Source organism: Notamacropus eugenii, chromosome 1 (genome assembly GCF_028372415.1).
Source record: "Notamacropus eugenii isolate mMacEug1 chromosome 1, mMacEug1.pri_v2, whole genome shotgun sequence".
NCBI lineage: Eukaryota > Metazoa > Chordata > Mammalia > Diprotodontia > Macropodidae > Notamacropus > Notamacropus eugenii.
This window is the reverse complement of record NC_092872.1, coordinates 23,751,348-23,775,301: the sequence shown is the minus strand read 5'-3', so window position 1 is coordinate 23,775,301 and position 23,954 is coordinate 23,751,348. Positions and strand designations below refer to the sequence as shown.

The 23,954-nt window shown below is 35.9% G+C and overlaps 1 protein-coding gene and 1 non-coding gene across 2 annotated transcripts in view; both read right to left on the bottom strand.

The window, feature by feature from the left end:
• The window catches only part of HAUS6 (HAUS augmin like complex subunit 6), a 38,558-nt gene that overhangs the window by 13,189 nt on the left and 1,415 nt on the right, over window positions 1–23,954 (bottom strand). The window contains exons 2-14 of the mRNA XM_072655550.1: window positions 22,816–22,911; window positions 20,450–20,528; window positions 19,176–19,308; window positions 15,545–15,692; window positions 14,855–14,917; window positions 14,671–14,719; window positions 13,869–14,042; window positions 12,842–13,035; window positions 11,650–11,776; window positions 10,915–11,017; window positions 6,343–6,427; window positions 2,385–2,451; window positions 352–525 (exon numbers count right to left, since the gene is read on the bottom strand). Of these exons, the coding sequence (XP_072511651.1) occupies window positions 352–525; window positions 2,385–2,451; window positions 6,343–6,427; window positions 10,915–11,017; window positions 11,650–11,776; window positions 12,842–13,035; window positions 13,869–14,042; window positions 14,671–14,719; window positions 14,855–14,917; window positions 15,545–15,692; window positions 19,176–19,308; window positions 20,450–20,528; window positions 22,816–22,911 (1,492 nt within the window). The remainder of the gene's footprint in view (window positions 1–351; window positions 526–2,384; window positions 2,452–6,342; window positions 6,428–10,914; window positions 11,018–11,649; window positions 11,777–12,841; window positions 13,036–13,868; window positions 14,043–14,670; window positions 14,720–14,854; window positions 14,918–15,544; window positions 15,693–19,175; window positions 19,309–20,449; window positions 20,529–22,815; window positions 22,912–23,954) is intronic.
• Window positions 2,529–2,659, bottom strand: LOC140521847 (small Cajal body-specific RNA 8). The gene has a single exon (XR_011973127.1).

Here is a 23,954-nt window from a genome sequence, read left to right as displayed (position 1 = left end):
AGTATTTTCTCCACTAACTTGCCAGACATTAATAAGTCTAACTCTTATCTCCTCAAATCTTACCTATCCTTTAAGGCCAGGTGAGTGGTACTTGTCACACCTACCCCAACCGTTCTAACTTATACTATCTTTCATCCTCTAAACTCCTACCATATTTATTTATACCACTTTTGAAAATCACCAAATGATACGCTATCATTTTAAAAGTTAAAAAGTATAAACTGAGTTTCCTGAAACAGCACGTAAGCCACTCGAGAGACGAGACTGTATCATATTCACATTAGCCAACAGCATCTAGCACAGCACTATAGACATTCAATAAAGGCTTATTTAACAAAGATTTTCCCTCACCTCCTCTGCCAAATGATCTACTTCTTTTTTGAAAGGATCTAGTACCGGTGTTGAAAGTACACAATTCTCTCTGTTCTTCTGAGCTGACAGTGACTGAGATGTGTCCATTTTGATTTTTCTTTTGCTTTTAGAAACTGGCTGTTCTTTATCTCTAAGAGTCTCTGTCTTCACATCCTAAAGGAGACAAAAACATTACATGTTTAAAGTTTTACTCATTCCCTTCACTGTATTGACAAATACATTAGTACTCACACATTTTTTCATTAGAGATGCATCCTTAACAAAGTCATGTCAGTTTAAGAGAAAAATTAGCTGGTGTAGCAATTCTGTGTATTTTAAACTGGGGGAAATGAGAAATATGTTCACATTCTAATTATTCTATGTGGTTATTAGCTACACTAGCTTTTCCTCTGAAATAAATCAGATGACCTATTACTTCTGTACAGTATAAATTCTGAATTTGATACAGAGCCTCCTGAACTTTGTTAACTAGTAGATACATCTATGAAGAAAAGATGATACCAAAAGGACTTCAGAGCTGTGAACTGTTACCACTACACCGAGAAATCTGGAACTATATAGGTCAAGTCACCAAATTGTTCATTCTTTGACTCAGGGGCCCCAATATTAGGTATATACCCTAAGGGAGTTAAAGATAGAAACTGAGCTGCCATATATGTCATAATATTCACAGCAGCACCTTTGTCATAGAAAAAAACTGAAGTCCGAGTAGGAGCCTTAAAATACACCACCTTCTATTCCTTAGACTGATGGGAGCTAATAGCTAGAAAAACCACTGACTACATTATCCTTGTACTTGACACTTTTTCTGTCTTAAAAGGAAAGGCTCACTGGATTGCAAGGGTCACGGAAGAAGGAAGAGGAACAAGATGAGTTGAGTACACTTGGAATGACTGGTCATTTAAAAAGACAACAACAAAGCAGAAAAAACTACTATCATGCTTTTTTGTTAAGTTTACTAAACATGGTACAGGAGAATATCGGTTTAGATTTTAACAAGACCTTTTTTAAAAGTCACTCATGATAGTCTTTTGGACTACATGGAAATATAAGTTGGAAGGCAGCACTACTGGGTGGTACTGGAACTCATTAACCATAACTGACGGATACAAGGAGTTTTGATCAGTGAAAAGTATCTAATGGAATCAGAAACTTTGTCTAAAGACTAGTTTCACACATTTTAATCAATGACTTGGGTGAAAGTATTCATGGCAAAACTGATCAAATATAAGGATAAAACCAAGCTAAAAAGACTGATATGCAGAATGACAGAAAGCACCCAAAAATATCTCAATAGGATATAATGGTTTAGCTGAAACGTGGATTTAAAAAAAATACACATAAAAGTCTAGGATGGGAGAGGGATATGTAAAGAACAGTCAGGCTTGGTAAACTACATACTTAAAAGGATTCAGTAACATAATGTTCTAGCTAAAAGAGCTAATGCACATAATGGGCACTTTAAATGTTTGCTGATTAATCTGCATAAGACAGGTTTAATGTCCATAATGTAGGTGTACAGTGCACTGGCACATGGCACAGTGCCTGATACATAGTAGGCACTTACTGAATACTTACTGACTAGCTGGTCTGACAAACAGAATATTGTGTCAAGTTAAAAGGGTCGCTGGTAAAACATGCCCAAGAGGATAACTAGATGTCCCACACAAGGATCAGCTGAAGGAACTGGGAATGTGCAGTTTAAAGAAAAAGAGCGCTTCAATGAGACAATAACTGAGGAGGAATTAGATTTGTCTTCAGGACAACAAAAGGAAACATACTTTTTAGCAATAAGATCTAGTCTTAAAACTGAATGGATTGCTCTGTGAAGGAATGCGAGTTTTCCATTACCAAAAGCATTCAAGCAGAGGCTAGATAACCAATTCATCAGGGATCTTGTAAATGGGATTCATATTTGGGGAGAAGATGGCCAGATGACCACTGAAGTCCCATGCAAAACTGAAGATTTTATGAAAATACTGTGGTTAGGTCAAAATTGTTTTAAAATATACCTTTTCAAGTAACATAACGCTGCTACTACCAGACGTTGTCTCTGACTGCACTGGAAGAACCACAACCCTAAAGGAGGAAACAATACCAAATGTCACTTTAAAAATAGCTCTACTTACACTTTATACAGTTACATACTACAAAGATTATATCTGCCCCGTATCTGTCCGTTACGATTTCTCTCAATTCGTCCCGGTCATCAAAAGGCAGTTTTATCTTGGGAGAGCTTGTGACAACTAGAGCAATAATTCTGCTCTACCTGTGTATCAGCCTCCCAGAATCAAACTTTGTTTACTGCAGTTTAGATTTTTATTTTCATTTGGAACAGAGACCATTCGACACAAAGAATGAGAGCAAATACTTGTTTCCAACAAAGCTCTCTAAGCCTTTACACTGTCTCAGGCTGGTGCCTTATGTCCCCCCAAAGCTTTAAACGTGGCTATTTTCCAATATTCTAGCACTGGATCTTTTCTTCCCTTAATGCTATCATTCACCCACACGACTTTCTCACACACCTTATAGATTTTGATGTTGCTTAGATAGATACCAATGAAGTCCAATGGTTAGTCTTCATTCTTACTATGTCAATGGCCCACATCTTTTCTGTTAACCAATTGCTCTGATAAAATCCTTTATGCTACTGCTCCTGTATAACTTTTCATTAGTAAGTCATTGTAATACACTCCTGCCTACTGTGTCCCTCTTCACTGTCCTTTGGGTCAGAGAATGGAACATGTCATAACTCAGTTACACAGTATCAGTGGGAGAATACTAACCATAAAAAAAGATGAGCCTTGCTCTAGGTTTTAGCACCAGGTTGTCAAATTCCACTTTACCATGAGAGCAAGATGAAAGAAGAAACAAAAGCACAGGTTAAAGGGACAAGAGAAAGATGAGGAGATAATAACACTTTAGCATGCACAGGGCTTTAACAGGTTCCAAAGTATCTGTTATCTCATTTGATCCCTACAAGGCAGGTACTCATTAAAAATGAGAAAACTATGGCTAAACAGAGATGAGCAACATTCCTACAGTAACATACAGCCGCTAATAAGCATCACCAAGAGTAGTTTAATTCAGATCTTCCTGTCCTGTGCTCTTCCCACTCCATCACCTCCCAGAGATGTGGAATATCAGACCTCTACTCATACCTGGTTGAACCTCTCAGTGTGGTATCATCCAGGACTGCACCAGCTCTCCCAGTTCTCCCACTTGATACAGAACACTACCATCTGACACAGAGACTCTTAGCATTATCTGAATCCTCCTTAAACAACACATTCCATCTTTTAATGCAGTATCTTTACCTGCCCAACATCAATTCACTTAGCTATGTCCCATGGACATTCTTGACATGCTGGACTTATTGATTTGTTGTGGCTGAGTACAGTGCTTGCAAAATCATCTCTCTTTTTTTGTTTAGGGAGAAAAAAACTCCTGATTTAAGGAGAAGTTGGGGTTGCTAAAAGTACTATCTCCGCAAAGGCAATTCAATTTGCTATCTTCAACCTAATTACGGGTTCAATTCAGTCTGAATTCTCTCTCCTTGAACAAAGTACTGACAAAATAGCCTCCTGAGTTATCCATACAACTTTATCCACCAGTGGCAGGGTTCAGTCAAACTCTTGAATGCTTACGGATCTTACTGAAGAGTCTCTACAATGTTCAGAAATCTGTGGCAATCACAACAATTATAATCCACAAAGAACATTTAAAGGACCTCACCATCTATGATTCCTTACATTTGGATTGTGCACAGGATAACCTCCATGACAATGGAAAACCCTAGTCTATACACATCTCACTGTCTTTCAAGGAATCTCCTACAACTCCAGTAACTGCACAGAAGACATCTAATTGTAGGAGAACTCATAAAGTCACATTGTGTTTATATTTAATCAAATGATTTTTTTTTACAGATGAGAGTGATTCAAAACACCTGAAAGGACTGTATTCTAAATGCCTGCAAAAAATCATGGGCCTCATATCATAGCTTATGCTTATAAAAATACTGTGAAGAGGATCCATGTGCCTATCCTTCCATCTCCACAATATTTTTACAAGCGTAAGTGTCATACATATTCTACACACACACAGACACAGACAGACAGAGAGACACACACTCTCTCTCTCTCTCTCTTCAAATCCCTGAAGAAGGTATGAAAAAGGAACGAACAGGCTTTCATTGCACTGTATTTCTACAGTAGGTCACATTTTCAGTCAACAAATGAACGAAAAGACAATTTTCATTGTGGAACAGAAGATCCCATTATATTTTGTTATATTAAAAATTCAATTTGACAATGTAAAATACTACGAAATTCTGAGGTCTCCTAGAGTTCATACCTTAAATTTACTGGGCACTTTAAAAAATACTTGTTGAATCAATACAAAACTTTGTCTTGTCTGTTCTTAAGACAGACCTATTGGAATCATATATAAAAGCACTACCTGATGGGTAAAGATTGCACTCTCGGCTAAGAGAGGAACTCAGTTCTTTTCCACTAATATTTATTAAGCACCAGCTATGGAAGAGACACTGAGCCAAGTGCTGGTTGTGGCTGTAACAGCACTCCATAATTTTTCTATTCTGCCATGAAAAACCAATTAGTTTCAATTCCTGTCAAGGACCCAACATCCTAAGGGGAAAAACCCTTTTCAAACTACTTACCACACAGGAGGAGTTTGGTGTTAGCAAAGTGATGGCAATTTGAAGATGTACCAAACATCTCTCACTTCCCCCATTATAATCTCAAAGCACATCTCATCTGAAGCTGGTCATACAATGGATAAAGATATGACCCTGAACTCAAGAATGTGGCCTTGGACACTTGCTAGCTGTGTAACCCTAAGCAAGTCCCTCAACCTCTTTTTGCCTCAGTTTCCTCATTGCAAAATGGGGATAACAGCACCTACTTCTCAGGGTTGTTGTAAGGAAAAAATCAGATATGTTTCAGTGTTTTACAAGCCTTAAAGCACCACATAAATGTTCGTTTTTATTTGTGTGTAGATGTCAGCCGTTTCATCTCCAGCTCCTTAGAATAGAAGGATTGTTAGCAACTGGTCAAAGCGAAATCTTACAATACAGAATGCTGAGATCCCAAGAGAGTTCATTATTATGGACATGGACTTGTATATCTAGTTTACTCTCCCCACGAAGCACTCATACCAATATAAGATCTTTTAAAACAAAATAATTATTTTCCTCTTCACTGTAATCAGATATACCAAAAATACAAGAAGTGTGGGCAGGTGGTGCCCTCTCACCAATTAATGGAGAGGAAAGAAGCAAGAATTTTTAAGAGGTATTTTGACACTAATTAATGGAAAAGAAGCAAGAATTTTTAAAAGATATTTTTAAAGTTTTTAAAATAGACTCTAAATTTTAAATCACCTTTAAAATCACTCTAAAATCAGGTCTTAATAGAATGCTTCATTATTTTGCTTTTAAGTTATCAAATCAGACTTCTGCACAAAGACATGCTGCATTCTCATCTATGGTTGACCTCCTCTCAGCCAATAAGCCATTTGCATACAATCAAAACCCAATTAATTGGATTTTCCTATTCAAAGAAAACCTTCTAATCATAAACATCAGGCAATTACGTGCACTAATCATAAACATAACTAGCAGATTATTCAGATATTTCTGAATGTTACCAAGATACAGAGTAGTTTAAAAAACGCACATATAAACAAACTACCCATTAGAATTTGTACTCAACACCTCAAAAAGCAAAATCATATCCTTCATTATAAATAACACACTTCTATGTTATGGTAAAGTAACAGGAAAAAAATATCCCCTCATATACAAGAAACATTAAATCTTTTTTCCCAATGTGGGATGACATTTAAAAATTATTTAAGTCGACTAGAAGATGAGACTATAATTTAAAAAACTGTTTTAGAAAATGTCCTAAAATCGTGAATAAAATGAAAAGGCAAATTAAACTCTACCTCTTCACTAGTTCGTCTGTAGTTCTTACTGCATCATCATCATCCTTCCAGTGGGAATTTTCTTGGGTATGCTTCTTAGATGCATCTAAAAAACAGGTTAATTACATTTTAGTTATCTAATGAGCCACTCTAAAATATCCAAGCATCTCTTGAACTTTTATTTAAAAAAAAAAAAAACAGGAATGAAAACAATACAAAAGAAACAGCAGTGTAGACAACTTGATAAAACACAAAGCAGAGTAATAAAAGACATGACAAATTACAATAGTTTATATTAATCAAGGCTCCTTGACTAACGCAACTGATAGAGCAAGCGATACTCTTGAATCCAGGGTTCAAACTCCACCCCTACATTTTATTATGCCTTACTTGTGTAGCTTTTTGGCTTTACTGCCTCAAAGTCAGAAAGATCTGGATTCAAATAATAGTCTGACACAGTGGCAGGATGACCCTAGGAAGGTCACTTTACCTCAGTATTCTAAGTAACTCTCAGATTACAAATTTCAGGATGGGTAATAACCTGCATTAGTAGAGGGAGTTCCCTGTACCAACGAAGTCACAGGTCCCGTTCCCAATTCCTTTATACCATATCAAGCTGGTAAGCAAAAAATTTGTTGGCCGTTCTTCTCCCAGGTTATACAAACGGTATTAGTTTATATGAACGCAATACACAGTAGCAGTCATGGCAATATTTATGTGACACTTTAAAGTTTGTGAAACACCTTGTGACGCTACCTCATTTCTCTTCACAACACCTCTGTGAGGCAGATTCTGTTATTATTCTCATTTTACAAGTAGGACAACAGAGGCTCAAAGAGGTGAGGTGATCTGCCCAGGTTCTCATAGCTAATAAATGCCTGAGGAAGGATTCAAGCTCAGTCTTCCAAACGCCAGGCCCAACACTAACCATTGCACCACCTTGCCTTGAAAAGGTCAGGGGGAAAAAAACACAAAAATCTAGCTTTCTCAGAAGTACATTTTAACATTAACTTTACAATAAAAAGTATCAAAAGGACATCTTAAAAGCTATAATGATACGAGATAAACATAGAACTTAAATCGTACAACAGCAAATTCTTGTACAAAGAAACCATATTTTTATCTATCTGATGTTTCCAAGATGTATTTATAAAATGCTCTGCAGAGCACTCTGATGAAGAAAACATTCATAAGAAATGTTACAATGATAAGCTTATGATTTCTAAATTAAATATTATAAAGCATTTCAGTGAAAAAGTCATAAGAAAAAACACTGGTCATGTCTAGCTAAAGTTACAAAAGGCCAAGAAATGAGAATGAAAAATCCTATGCAATTAAGTCTAAGAGCTTAGAATCCAAGGGGCAGTCATCTGCATTTGGTTTGTGATGATAGTTAGGTGAGGTTTTCAAGCAGAAAACTAATTTCTCAGTAACTATACTCACAAATACCCCTGTGATCTCATCAACCGGAGAATTCTACCCAATGAAACTGACTGTAATCTATTTCAGGTCTGCTTATCCAGGTCTCCTATAAATCCATCACAGGGGATCCACCCTAACTTTCCCCTGACTACCCAAGAAGCACACTGGGTGTCCACCTATCATCCACTCGCCCTTACCACATGACCAGCCCATCCTCTCTTCCTAACCAACATTTCTAAGTATCTCTTACCATTGGTTCTTTTTCAAGTTCCTCATCAGTTACATGTTACATACTCTAGCCTGCTCACACCCACCATGTACCTCTCCACTGCCCTCTGTGTGATATTTTTAATTCTTCAGAAACCAATGTATTCCATGTCACCCTGCCATTTAGTTACACTAGTATCACATTTTACTGTGACACCCATCACAATATGGAGAAAGCCCTGGGATCTCAAACAGCAAGAGAGTACAGGGTCTGGCAGGTTCTACTATGCTGGAAAGGCTTTAAATATGGCCCCAACAAAAGACTGTATCTGCTGCTTTTGAAGGATAAGCCCAACTAAGTGTGGCTCATTACCAGTAGAACACAGCAGTCCATAAAACAAAAAAGAAGAGAATGGCCTTCAGTCCTATGTAGTCCCTTTACAATTTCACAACGATAGCGATGTGAGGAAAAGGGGAAAGAGTGCTAAGAATCAATTTTAAGACCATCTATATACTCTAATGTGACTGTCAGGACTCTCTAAATGCAATATCTTTTCCCAATGACCATGGAGTGACATACTGTAGAGGTGTTCAATCAAGTCAATATTGAAGATTCTTTCGATAAAAATTAAAAAAAAAAAAAAAACCAGAAAGAAGTTAAAGCTAAATGGAAAATTGGCACAGCCATGCCACTCTCCTGTCAGAGATAATGGACTTAAAACTGCAGAATAAAACATACATTTCTGTAATATGGTCACAATGTAGGAATTTTTGCTGGACTACATTTTAATATGAGGGTTTTTTCTTTTTTTTCAAATTAGTCAATGGAGGAGGGGAAAACTAAGAGATAATATAAGCTTGCAAAAGTCAACAAAGAAATAGAGGAAAAAATCTTATTCAATAATTCTCTGATAATAAACATCAGGTAAAACTTAAAACAGGAAGCTGTAGGACTGCCAGAGGCATTTGCCATTTTGGTGGTTGTGACGGAAATCGAGCACAAAATTCACAATTTAGAGGGTTTCTCTGTGAATGATGAGATTCTCCAGTTGTTCCTATTTGCAGATTACAACGTGCTGTGTACATAAAAGCCCTGTAACATAAATCTGCAACCACCTGAAAGAGTTTGGGATTTACCACATACACAGGAAAGACTAAAAAGATAAAAGACTATTGCACAGATTATGACACACACGTGGATAAACAACCTTTAGAGCTTATCCACATTTAGTGCTTGTGCACATCTGGGACAGACAATACAAATGGACAATAAGTTTGAACCAGAGTTTAAAAAAAAAAAAAGGCAGGAAAATGGGCTGGATTGTCTTTAAGAAATTGCAAAGATCTTTCAGTAACACCCAATCTAACTACAAAATGATAACATCCATCCCCTATGTTTGGTCTTCCCTATAGGAAAGTTAAGTGCTTTGAGGGTAGAATTTGTCATGGCTTTTGTTTTTTTTAATCCTCAGCACTCAGTACATTCAAATAAAACAAGGAGCATTTATTAAGCAGCCATGTTCCAGGAACTGTTCTGGGTGCACTGACAAGAAAAATAACAGTCCTTGCCCTCAAGAAGCTTTTATTAAGGGCTTACTTTGTCCTAGGCCCTGATTAAGTGCTAGGGATACAACAGAAAAAAGCAAGACCATCCCTGTGCTCATGGAGATCAGACATCCCAATAAGAAGAGGTGAGGAAGGCGTGAATCTGAAGCCCAGGAGGGAGAACACTTAAAACCAGGAAGAACAAGCCCACTAGTTTAGAACGTGGAGTAGAGAAAGGTGAGTAAAATATGATAAGCCAAACTACAGCCAAAGTAGGAAAGGCTTTAAATGTCAAACAGGAGTTCGCACTTTATCCAGGAGGAAAGCAAGAGCCATCTTGAGCACGTTGAGGAGTCACATGGCAGCCACAAGGATGGACTGATGAGGGTTGACATAAAGACAAAGCTGGAAGACCAATTAACAGTCTACTGCAACAATCCAGGGGAAAAGTGATAATGGTCTGAACTAAACTGGTAGCCATGTGACTAAAGAGAAGGGGATAAGTGAGAGAGATGTTGCAGAAGCAGAACTGACAAGAACTGGCAAATGACTGATTTGTAAGGTGAAGGTGAGTAATGGAGGTAAAGATGAGTCCAAGTTTTTAAACCTGGGTAACTAGAAAAATAACGGTATTGTCAAAAGATGTTGGGAGAGGGGGTAGACTTAAGTGGGAAAAATGAGCTCTATCTGGCCTATGTTAAGGTTCCATGGGATACTGAATAGAAAATATCTATAGATAACTACTGATGAGGAATTGGAGCTCAATCATTGGATTTGAAAATCATCTACATAGAGGTAATAACTGAACCCATGGGTGCTGAAGAGATCACTAAGACAAGGTCACATGCCAGTCTGTCCGTTCCTCAAAATATATGGCCTTTCTAATGGTGCCCCTGAAGACATGATTCTTCATTCTCACAGGATCCAAAAGCTTTTAGGTTGGTGGCATTATCTAATGCTAGAGAGACATAATCAAAGAATTTCAGAGTTAGAGACCTAAGAGGTAGGTCACCCCAATTCCTAAGCAGTATTGAGTAGCAGCAACATAGTAGAAAGAGTGAAGAAGCATCAACCTCAATCCTGATTATTCTTTAAAACCCACGAGTCACTTAACATTTCTTGGCTTAAGTTTCTACATCTATAAAATTACAGGTTTCAACAGGATTATCTTCAATCCTTTCTAACACTAAAATCTGGTGACAATGATATTTCTGACTAACCACATTGCCAGTTGCCTGCCCCAGTACCCCACCCAATTTCAACCAGCACCTTCCATCAATGTCCTAGCTAAATCATAAACCACTGATCCAGCTCCTGATAATTCAAGAACATTATCAAGGAAAAGTATAAAAAGTTTAAAATGTTTACAATAAAAATTCAAAAACAACAAAGTCCTTGAGAGAAGTCACATAAACAAACCTGGAAGTGAAATGGGATATCGAAAGAAGACACTGCTTTCATAAACTTCTTCTGGAGCAGGGTCAAATGAAAGAGGAGACATGGCCGGTAAAAGATCCAGAGCCTTAAAACAAATGAGATTAGCATTTTGGAATAAATACATTTTGGTTATTGCTATTGTAATACTTCCATTGAACTAATCTATGAGTGATTCTTTATAACACCCAGATTTACCATTTTTTAAAACATCAATTTTTCTTTTTATACTTAGGGGAAGTACAATACTAGAAAGCTATATAGGACTTTTATTCACTCCCTCCTCCCCATTCTCCCCCAGTGTTCCTCTATCTTAAAATGGTAAAGTACCTCAGAACTTAAAGGTTATTCTAATGCTTTTACTTAATAAAATCTGTATATAAGATTAAGATTGCTATACATAATGACTATACTGCTTCATGATGCATTTATCTACTTAGAACAATATATATAAGGCAAAATCATAATTGAATTCTGGATCTTAAAATTTTGATTCAAATGCAACAAATGTCTATATACATACCAATTATAGGTAGGCAATAAATCAAATTCTTCTCATAACTATACTCTAAAAACAAAGTATTGGAGAAGGAAATGTCAAATGACTCCAGTATCTCTGCCAAGAAAACCCCACGGACAATATGATCCACTGGATCACAAGGAGTCAGATACAACTAAACAACAACAAAACAAAGTAAAAACATTAACAGCATTACTTACTGGTGTCTCATCTTTAATTAGACTAAAAGGAGCCTGATGAAGGAACTCTTCCCATTTCTTGTTCCATTCTCTCTGTTTTTCAGTATTTGACTGCTTTATATAAATTGCCTCTTGCTTTATTTTATTCCTATTAACAGACAAAAGACTGTTCAAAACCATAAAAATAGAGAAGCATTCTGCTGAAAACTTACTAAGAAAATCTAACTGTAGAAAATAAGGCTGGCAAAAGTAATATAAACCCAAAGTAAACATATATTATAAATATACATCAATTGTTAGAACTAAAGGAATAATCTATAAGTAACGCTGTAAACAGTAACCTCTCCTTCAAGGGACAGAAAGGGATTCCAATCTTATCTTCACAGCATAATTTTTGTTTAAATATTGATTCAGAGTACATTATTCTCACTAGCTCATGATCTACAATAGGTTTGCTGGTACCCTACACTTCCTTAGCTGATTTTAAGAAAGTCAGTTATGGACCAATAGAATGCCTGACTCTAAAAACAGCTCCAAATAACAACTAAAAAATATCAAACACAAGACTCATTTTCTTCTTCTTCTTCTTTTTTTTTTTTTTTTGCAGAGAGGAGGTTGGGAAGGTGGGGAAGGGTGGGGATGTGGAAGAGAAGTGGGCAATTTAAGCCAAACAAGGCAAAAAGAGTGTATCAATTCTATTGGATACTTCAAACATTTCTCAGGGGTAAGAGGAAAAGATTGTGGGCTTTTAAATGTTTACTTATCAGGCAATCCTGAAATAAGTCGTAACTCCATGAAGATCAAATGTTCTACTGACAGGTATTATCTACAACCAATCTTCCTCCCCAGTAACAAAATAACTAGGAAGTTTTCTAAGTTTCAAATAGGTCAGAACTGGAACCGAGAGGTATCATCTGGTCCAGTGGGGGTTCTTCATCATTTTGATGTCACAGATTCCATTGGCAGTCTAGTAAAACCTAACAGTCCCCTTTGTCAGAATTATTTTAAATGCAAAAAAACAAAACATTGAAAGTCAATATATTTAAAAAATAAGTTCAAAGGCCCCAGGTTAGTCCAAACTCATTAAAGATAAGGAAATTGAATCCCAAAGAGGTAAAGCAACTTGCTCAAGGTCACAGGGCTAGTCAAAGTTGGAGTCAAGATCATAATCCAAGTCTATTGCCTTCCAGGTCAATGTTTTTCCACTGCATACCTCATCTGCTTCACTTGTGATAATGTTTTTTTCTGAATTCTGGCCTCTCTCTCAACGTAATTAAAGTCTGTTTTCAGTCCTGTTTGATCAATACAACTACGTTCATCTTTTAAAATCTTCAGGGCTTCATTTAGCAACCGAATAACAGTTAAAAGATTCAATTTCCCAGCTTCGTAAAGGTTTCCTATAAATAACTTTAAAAAGGGAGAAAGTATTAGTAAACATAAGTGGATGTTGTGAAAAGGATGTGCTATATGCTATGCTTTCTTTTATTTTTTTACCGTAGGGAAAGGTCACCTGTACCATCAAGAGTTATGTGAAAACCAATATGTCACCTTGAAGTGCATTCAACCCTCCAATGACCTAGTACACAATAAATTACTACTCTACATCTTAATGAAAATTTTCTCGTTGATATACAAAAAAATGGGTCAACGACACCGATCACAAAATAAAAAATTACACGCGCAAGCTCTTTCAGCACTGAGTCTCTGTCAGCTGACAGAAAATCTCTTTGTCCAAGTTATATTGGATGATTATTTCAGCCAAGTCTCATAGCTCAAATAATAATCAGATATAACTTGAACAAAGAGATCTTCTATGAACTGGCAGACTGATTACAGCACACAAAACACTGTTCAGTTATTCCTGGTTCTACCTATTTAATTCAACTTTATGTAAAAAAAAAAACCTCTAAGCTATGTGAAAAGTTCTCATGAATAAAGGAACTCCTGCATAAAAAGAATCCAAGAAGATGCAGAAGTACTGAGGTGACTCAATAGCTTTACATTTTACGCAGGATCACATAATGCAAAAGTGGCTAATTTCTATATTCATCATGCAGCAACTCAAAAGAATTCATTTGAATTAAGGAAATTTCACCTTATATTCAAATAATGAAACCTTTACAGAAGTCACAGAGCACGGTTTTTTGAAAACTGCTGGCCCAAATATTTCATTAGAACAGTAAAACAAGACATTAAGTTGAAAGTCACTTTTTAGAAATTGCACGGAACCAAGAACTTACGTGGTTCATTTGTTTTTCTATTCTGTCCAGTAAGAGTCTTGGAACCTTAATAGTAACACCAGCTCCATCCATAGTATACTGATCAACAAGACCAGCAACGACCGAATTAACAACTTCTCTTTCTTTTTCCAAAAACGTAAGAGTTTCCATCACAGAATCCCACATCAATCGAACCTTTGAAAGTAGAGATTATTGTTTAAAAAGAGACTAAATAGACAATATTTAACAGACTAAAAAATGAGGGAGAGGAGACAACAAAATCACATTAATCCACTTACTTCTAAGAATAAGACAAACTTCTTAAAAGTTTTTAAAGACAATTTAGAAAATGGCACTTCAATAGTCTTGGAGGCATTGCTACAACTTCCAGAAGCACATCTCAGTCACTGGGAGAATCTGGTTTGTCCATAAACAGAAGAACACCATACTACTGAGATGCACAATATATGAAATGGGCATGTCAAGAAAAATCAAGAGCCTCAAGCTCAATGTAGGTACATAATGTACCAAACTTATATGGGCAAGAGTGGCACCACATGGAAAAGCATGGATGGGTTGTTATCGGCATCAAGGGAGGGAACTTCCACATGAATGAAATCACAGATTCGTGAGTACCTGAATATTCCCCAAGCAGGGTGTGTGTATTTCTTTTTTTTACCATTAGGTACCAAGAAAATCAGAAAAACTAATACTTAACCAGCTTTACAAAAATGATGATACATGAAGACAACTACAATAAAGCAAAGATTAAATGGTTTTAGACAACAAAATAATAAACTTTTATGTCGAAGTAAAGTCTCACCTTTTGAACTTTTTCTGATATGTTTATTTGGTCTTCATTATGGTTCTTTCTAGTGAAAAATTAAATAATTCAGTTAGCTATAACAAAAACCACATGATTTTGTGATTAAGTCAGCTCTCTTAAATTAGTTAACAAATCCACCTACTAAACCCAGACTGAATAAAAGTACCTCTAAAATACTTACTTTTCTAATTTTTGCAATTCTGCATATTGTGATTTCAAATCTCTTATTTCTTTAATTAATGATCTGCAAGGAAACAAAATAATTTATGGCTCTCTTCAAATAACTTAATTCCCTCTTTCATGCTAAGGAACACAAGGGAAATTATTATTTATACTCAATCCTCACATTTTCTCCATTTTTACCCAAGCACAAGGAAAGATGATTTTAAGGTTCTTTTGAATATAAATTCTTCCACATTTACTCAGCAGCCTGGTTAAAAGGCCCTCCTAAAATAAGATCACAGACTGAGGGGATGGAAGGGACAAGTCCAGTTCCCTCAATCTTACGGTGACTCAGAAAGGTTAAACAACTTCCTCATGGTCACACAGCTATTAAGTATCTAAGAAGGATTCCAACTGAAGTCTTCCTGAGTACAAGTCCAGTTCTCCATCCACTGTATCATACTAACTCTCATTACACACAAACAGGACAGTATTAAAAAGCAGGAACTTCAGAACCAGTTACAAAGAATTTTTACATAGGTTTCCCTGTCCAATTTACCTATTTGGTGAGGGAAACTGAGCAAAAAGTTCCTTTACGGTATCACATCATATTCCATTTTAAAGGACAATTTTGAAGCAACTATGGCTTAAAATGTAACTGAAAGACAACTGCAAATTTCCATTTTATCAAAATAAAAGTATTACTTACTGAGAATTTTCTTCATATTGTCGAATAAGAGAATCTTCTTTTTGTAAACTTTGTAAAAACCAGGTACGTCCTACATGGCATCTTGTAAAGGACTTATGAGGATCTTGACATTTTATATTAAATGACTCTACAAAGCTCTTATTAGAACCTAAATTTTAAAATATGAAAAAAATCACAAGTATTCAAATTAATATGCTTTTAACAAAATGGCATTTAACTGACAGATTGCTAAAATAGCAGATGCAACTGTAAACAATCATATTTAAATGGTTAATATTTCAAGAAAAGCAGAGTCAAATTTCAATTATTCATACTGATAGGATAGGATGAATAAATAAAACCATTTTAACCATCTAGTTAACTAGGGTTACAAGAAAGCAAAGACACTGACATTGATTTTTTCCCTCATTTCCAAAACAGATACAGGCTAAGAAGCAAATAGCCAAAAGGCACGCTTTAGCAAGAAAAAGAATCAACAATCTCAGAGTTGGAAGTGACCTCAGATTATCTGGTACAATCCCTGGACCACATTTCCTGTCATCATCCAAGATCCTGCAACGATGGGGACTCACTACCCCAAAGCAGCTCATTCCATTTTCGGACACTTCTAACTTGACATCATTTGAAACCCTCTGACCAACCTAATCTTGCTGTCATAAAGGTTTCCTAGCATATTAAAAAGGACTTTCTGAAACGTGGGACACAGACCTTAACAAAATACTCTAGATGTGGAAATAACAACAGCAGAATACAACAGAACTGCGCCCCTCCTTAATCTATACTTTTAGTAACGAAGATCACAGCCTTTTTCTTTTTTGCTAAATCACTAATTAATGACTTCAAAGTTTCCCCAATGTCTAGGTTTCTTTTACATGCTTTCAAGCCACATCTGTCCCCATCCGGGACTGGCAGGGTGGTTTTTCTAAACCCATGTGCAGGATTTAATTTGTTCTTAGGAAGTTTTATCTTGTTAGCTTCAGTCCACCATTCTCATAAACCAGGATCCTCCAGGAGCCTCAATCCTATCACCTGATGTAAAAACTATCCCTTCTAGTCTCAAGTCATCTAAAATGTGGTCAACATTCTGTCTTCATCTAAGTTACTGATTTTTTAAAATCCCTTCAGCATTCTATTGGAAATGCCCATCCAAACTGGGGAAGGAGATAAGGAAAAAGACTGTACCATTCCAATTAAATAGTAAGTCCTGAATCTGAGAGCTGATAGCACATTAAAGTTAACATGTCTAAAAGAAACAAATCAAATTAATTAACCCAAAACATACAAGGTCTTGAAAAGCATGTTTTGCTTAACCAAGGCCAAGTTTATCTGATATTTTGTGAACAATTTTTTTTTTAATGTTTACTTTATTTTCAAACAGTACTCATTCTCCTTCAACTCTTAAGTATATGACACTAATGACTTAATCTTTCTAAAAGCAATGTGACACAGGGAAAAGAGTACCTAAGAGCCCTGGATTCAGATCTCATTCTCACACTCTTAATAGCTATATGATCCCATGGGCAAGTCATTTAACCTTTAAGACTTCTAGTTTGCTCAACTTTAAAATGGGGGTACACCTCATGCGATTAAGAGAACCCTTAACAAATCTTAGTATGCAAGTATAAGATTACCATTACCTTATAAAGAGTTTCTAATACAATACACTTTCCTAGTACTCCTCCAGCACTGTTAATCACACCTGACTGGCTCCCATTTTCTTCCTCTTAAAGAAAGCAATGCTTTAAATTAGTTAACTCCCCCAAAGTTCTGTCCTTGATTATTTGTTTTTGCTCTCATTTCTCCTTCAGCAATTTCATTCAATTCCATAGCTTCAACTACCAATTCTATGCCGTGATTCAAGAAAAATCTCAAGTCAACAAGCATTTATTAGGAGCCCACCATATGCCAGGTATTGTGTTAAGTCTAGTACTGTCCTTTCTTCTAAGTTCCAACTATCTACAGGATTATCTTCATCTAGAGGTCTACCGGCACCTAAAACAAGTTCAAAATTAAGCTTATCGTCTCCTCCTTCCACCTCCCATAGTTTATTTTTTCTGCCAATGAAATGACTACTCACCTAGTTCACCATTTTCAAAAGCTTATCTTTCCTTCTTTTCCTTCCCTCACCTTGAATGTTCAATCAATTATCAAATTCTCTTATCTACCTCTGCAATATGTTTCATAACCATTCCAATCTTCTTCTCCATTCTCACTACCACTAAGTTAATTCAGGTCACCAATAATGCAACAGTTACCTCTACAGTCCCCCTCCTACCCCCAATTCTAACTCATTCTTGTTACCAGAGTAATCTTCCTCTTGCATAGATACGGTCAGGTCCCTTTTTTCTTCAAAAACATGCAGCACACCCCTTGCTGTTTAGTTATTCAATCATGTCTGACTCTTCATAACCCTGTGGACCATGGGGTTCCTGGCAAAGATACTGGAGTGGTTTGCCATTTCCTTCTTCAGCTCATTTTATAGATGAGGAAACTAAGGCAAACAGGGTGACTTGTCCAAGGTCATACAGTTAGTAAGTGTCTACAGCTAGATTTAAAGCCAGGAAGATCAATCATCCTGACTTCCAGCCATGGCACTCTATCCACTGCACCATCTAATTGCCCCACAGAATAATACAAGTGAATATATAGTTTGGTCCACTAACATCTCCTTTACTCAATGTTACTGGGGACTGAAGGGCTCTATATAACGTATCCAAGTAATTTAATTCAGTTTGTTTCCTCAAATGCATATGCTTTAAATTTTTGAAAAATTTTAAATAGAAACCTTGTATATTTTTACATTCTTCTCAGATGTCTAAAATAGAGAATATAGAACACAGGAAACTAGGTGGTACAATACATAAGAGCACTGGACTTAATCTTCCTGACTGCAGGACAGCTAAGTAACACTTACTAGCTATGTGACCCCAATGAAAAGGACTGAACAACTCCCCTGACTTCAGGCCCAACACTCTATTTATTGTGTCACCTAGCTGCCCCCAAATGACTTCATAAGCATTCTTTAAAACAATTAAAAGGCCACTTAATTCCATGAAGCTTTCTCTGATTCCCTTCTATTATCCCTTAGTAAACTTGGTCATCAGACCTCACATATCACAGTTTTATATCAAATGTATTTACTGTGCTTCCAAGTTACATACGTACAGATATGTCTTATCCCCCTATTAAAATACAAGCTCCACGAATGTCAACTAATGGTCAAGCCATCCCTACTACTAAACACAATAGATGCTTGATGAATATTTATTTGTTCATTGTGCTAATGAAATGAATAAACTGTAGTATTAATGAGTTTTCCTGTAAAATTCAAGATATATAAAAGTCAAATCTCACTAAAAATATTCCAACAAAATTTCGGTAACAAAAAAATTGAAGACCCACTTTCATCAAGCATTCAAAACAACAGAATTTAATACAATAAAATAATTTTAAGTCACGTAGGAGTTCATAGAAACACAATTTGTCCAAACATTCTAAAAATCTCTTAACTTTTTTTCAACTTTTGACCAACACACTAAAAACTCACCTTACTTTAGGTCTCTTGATGGTCTGCAAAAGTTTCTGTTGCATTTCTCAAAATATAAAATTACTACCATTTTGCTTAACTTACTTTCAGAGTTGGTTTTAATATACTGCACTGCAACAAATCTTGCAAAAGAGTACATGAGATCAACAAACTTAGGACCACCAGGAGAAAGAAACAATGAACCAACAACTTGAGGAAAGTTGCTTCCACATTCATCCTGAGAAAAAGAAAATGAATTTAAATTTCGCTATCTTCATAGGGGATCTGTTCTTGCTGTAAACTACTTTTAAAAGAATTAGGTACAGGTTTTGTTGGCATCTACCTGACATATGGTTTCCTTGGTTAAAGTAGTGCACAAAACTAGTTTTAAAAATACTGTAAGACTATTGAAATAAAAAATAATGGAAGAGTATTAAAAGAAAAATACTGAAAACCAATACCCCGGATTCTGTCACAAACTCCCTGGGTGCCCTGTTAGCCAAGTCTCCACCTCCCTGATCTGTTTTCTTGCTCCCCTTACAACTACTTGGGCAAAGACAGTTAGTGATGCAATGGATAGAATGCTAAGCCTGGAATCAGGAAGATTTAAATTGGACATAAAACACTTCATGACACTGGGGAAATCATAAACCTGTTTGTCTCAGTTTCCCGAGCTCTAAAATGGGGACAATAATAGAACCACCTCTAAGAGTTGTTGTGAAGGTCAAATGAGATAATATATGTAATAAAGCATTCAGCACTCTGCCTGGCACACAGCAAGTACCATATAAATGCTTACTCCCTTCCCTAATGCCCTGCTTAGAGAAAGCCACAGGTATCAAAAGTCAAAAACACAGTCATATCAACAACAAAAACATTAAGCAGAGTTGAACATGACACGAAAGACTTCACACACAGAAGCTGGGCTGTAGAACATGACAGACTATCTTAAGACACATTTTTTAGTTCTAGCATACAGGTGTTGGAGCCAAGGTCTCTTGGAGATCATAAGTCTGAGATTCCCATAAATTATGGCAGGATCTAGGTAACAACTAGTAATGAAGTCATGAGTCTTGACCTTATTTATGAAATAAAGTAAAAATTACCCATAATTAGGAAAGTTACTTTTCAGAGAATTCCACAAAATACAAATTTTTACATGATCTAATTTTCCTTACCTAACTTTCAGTTTTGCTTTCTTAAAAATTCCTTCCAAAAGTTTCTATGCATAAAATGAACATTTAAAAAATGTGGACCCAAAATTATACCAATTAATATTTTCCCAGATGAGTTCTTAATACTCTTAAGAAGGTTAAAACAGAAATTTTCTTGAAAAATATTAAAGCTGAATTTCCCATCTGGAGAATAAGAATACTCACAGAAATTCTTTTCAACCACTCACAGCAATGTTTCCGAAATTCAGCATCAGCTTTTCGGTCTACTGGAGGCCAACAGAATCTTTTTATTTTTTTGAAAGAAAAAAAGGAGTTAAAGAAAAAAAGTCATGACCTAGCACATTTAAAGGGGGAGGGGAGAGAATCTTTTATTCTTATTGAGTGTAATATGAAAAGCAACACAGTCAAGGTTGGTGGCATTTATAATGAGTTTGTATCTACACAGACAGCAAAAAAAAAAAAACTTATAACGAAGGATCTTGTTCTTATTTACTTTTTACATAGGATTTATCATAATTCAATGCGAGTATTCAACAAATACTTGCTGAATGAAAAGCAAAAAATAACCAAGCTCCTAGACATGTAAACAGAAATCACCTTTAAAATGGACAATAAAATCAAAGGAACCATTAGTTTAATGCAGTGAGTTCAAACTCAAATATATAAACAGGGGTCCCCTGAATCCTTCACAAGGATTCCTGCCACAAATTAATTTAGAACATCACAAATTAACATTACCTTCTTTTTGTTTTATTTTTATTTTATTAGATATTCCCTAATTACACTTTAATCTAGATCACAGTACACCTAGGAATGTTAGGGGCCACATGTTTAATGTGGTTAATGCAGCCAAAGCAAGGCAGTATGGATCTATTTGTTCAAAAAACTTGAAGAAAAAAACTGGGCTATGAATTTATGAGGTGTATACTAAGAGGCATGAGAGAAACAATAGTATGGGACTACAGATCTCACAATTAACCAATATCAAATTACTGACTACTTGTTTATTGTTAAAAATATCACCTAAAGTAGGCTTCACATCCTAATTAAGTCTGAGAAAAATAATCAACAATTTGTGAATGAGCTCCAATACTATGAGGACTGTTCTGAGATTCTAGAATTTGGCTTAATGCTACCTGAAGCATTTTGCTGCTTCAGGGTAATACCAGTGTGTACTAGAAATAATACTGGAATCGTTAGACCTGAGTTCAATTTCTAGCTCTGACACTTACTATTGTGACTGTGGACAAGTTGCTTAAACAACCTTCCCCATCTATAAAATGGGGATAACAAGACACTACCAACTTCTCAGGGTTATTACAAGCAAACCATTAAGGTTGCTCAGTTGCATCTGACTCTTCACGATCACATTTGAGTTTTTTGTGGCAAAGATACTAAAGTGGTTTGCCATTTCTTCTTCAGCTTCATTTTATAAACAAGGAACTGAAGCAAATAGGGTTACATGACTTCCCCAGGGTCACAGAACTAGTCAAATGTCTGAAGACAAGATTTGAACTCATGAAGATGAACTCATGAAGTGTTCCTGATTCGAAGCCCACTGTGTCAAAGAGCTGCCCCAGTAATCTACTAAGAAGCCGCAGTGAGGGATCCTAAGTCTAGGGCTTCTTTAGCCTCCTAAAGAGGGCATAGTCACAAAACTTAATGACTAATAATGAAGCCACAAGTCTTAACCTTAATTATGAAACAAGTTAAGATTTATCCATGGTCATAAAAATGTACTTTAAACAAAGAAAACCAAATATAAACAATAGTTTCTAATCTCTAATGTTTTTACCTAGCTAGTGATTAGTTCTGCTTTTTTTAGGAAGATCGTAATACATACATCATAATTCCCCTCCACCCATATTTTCTCTTTCAAAGGATAGTCATGGTAATAGGTTTGCAAAAGTCTGCATCTCTGCCATATAATTCAAACACTCTTATAGAAATTATCATTCCAAGATATTAGTAAACTGTAGGTGACTTTTTAAGTAGGTGATTTAGTAAGTAAGTACTTAATAAATGACTGCTGACTGACAATCTATAAAAAGATTTAAGTTTAAAGGAAACAGCTTCCTGTTCCTAGCAGTTCAGAACTGGGCACAAACTTATAGGTGACATAAAACTTACCAAAACCTGAACTTGGGCAAAAGTACATTATTTTAATATCACATACAACCAAAGTAAAATAATCACAGTGAGGTCAGTGAGATGATAAGCTCTCCCAAAAAAGTCATAAAAATTGAATGCTTAGGCAGACTAGGACCAAAGAAAAACGTGTCACATCAGAAAAGAAGTAAAATGTTGAAATGCTTTTGTGAAAAGGATCAATTGACTCTATAGAATAATTAACATTTTACAAGGACATTAAATTGTGTTGCATTTCCAGAACTTAAACTTCATATAAGTACCTGCCTACAATTTTAAATATCCTCTGAAAACATGAGTTTTGAAATAACTACTCAGAAAAATGGTCAGACCAAATTTTAAATTATAAATTATAACTTATTGAATTTACAGATATTACAATGATAAACAAAAATGGATAAAATAAAAAATATTTTGCTTACCTGAATACATCTTTAGCATGAGAAGGATTCAGAGTGGTAAACAAAAAGTAGGCAACTATGTGAAAGGCATCACTGTTAGGTTTGTCAAACATGCTCCTATATGGTTTTAAGTGATAAGAAAGAATGGTTAGTGCAGATTAAAAACAATATACTTTATGAATTTCCTCTTTCTAAGTGAAAACAACTTAATTTATCATTACTATACATGGTACAATTTATAAAAACTAAGTGCGTTTCTGGGAAATAGTGATCAAAAGAAACAATATATAATATTTGTCCCATTAATTAGATATTCCCACGTGCCTAATCCATTAGGGCAGAGAGGCCTAATTGGGAACAAGATCTAAGCCTTGATCCCAGGTTTATCAGAGTTAATGCTGCCAGGTTTTTGGGATCTCTGTTGCCTCAATTTCTCCAACTAGGAAAATATAAGGAAAGTGTTCTTGAGAAAAAATTAGATATACATAAAAGAAAGTTCCTGAATCAATCAGGATAAAGAGAAAAACCATTTTGAAGGTCTGTCATCTAATAACTGTAGATTTGAACAAGTGATTTCCCTTCTGCAGACTTCAGTTTTTTTATTTAAAAGGCAATGAATCCTGCAGGGTATTATCACAGAATAACCATTCCAGCAGAACAAAACAAAAACGCAGAATCCAAATCTAATGAAGCCCATGGCTTACTCTCATCAGCTGATCTACTGAAAAAGTGATCAGGAATAAATAACAAAAGGTCAGCACTGAAAGGGGCTTCAGAGATCCCTCATTTTACGTGTAAAGAAGCTGAGGCTCAAAAAAAGAATTGTGATTAACCTAAAGCTAGAAGCAAACCAGGGCTCCCTAGGCCTGTTTTAGCTCCGTTTCTCAGAGTGATGAAAGTTTCTCAGTCAGTAAATATAAAATCTCCAAAAGGAAAACTAGGGGAGGCTTTGAAAGGATAGGTTCCAGGTCACCCACATCTCTCTATCCTCAACATCCTCCCAATCCACTTCAGGAAGCAGAGCCCCATAATGGAAAAAGTAGTGTTGAGAATTAGAAGGGCTTGGGCTTTAACATTTACTATTTTGAACAATTCACTTCACCACTCTAAGTTCACTTTATCACTAAGATGAGAATAATCCTTGTACCTCGCTGATTCGA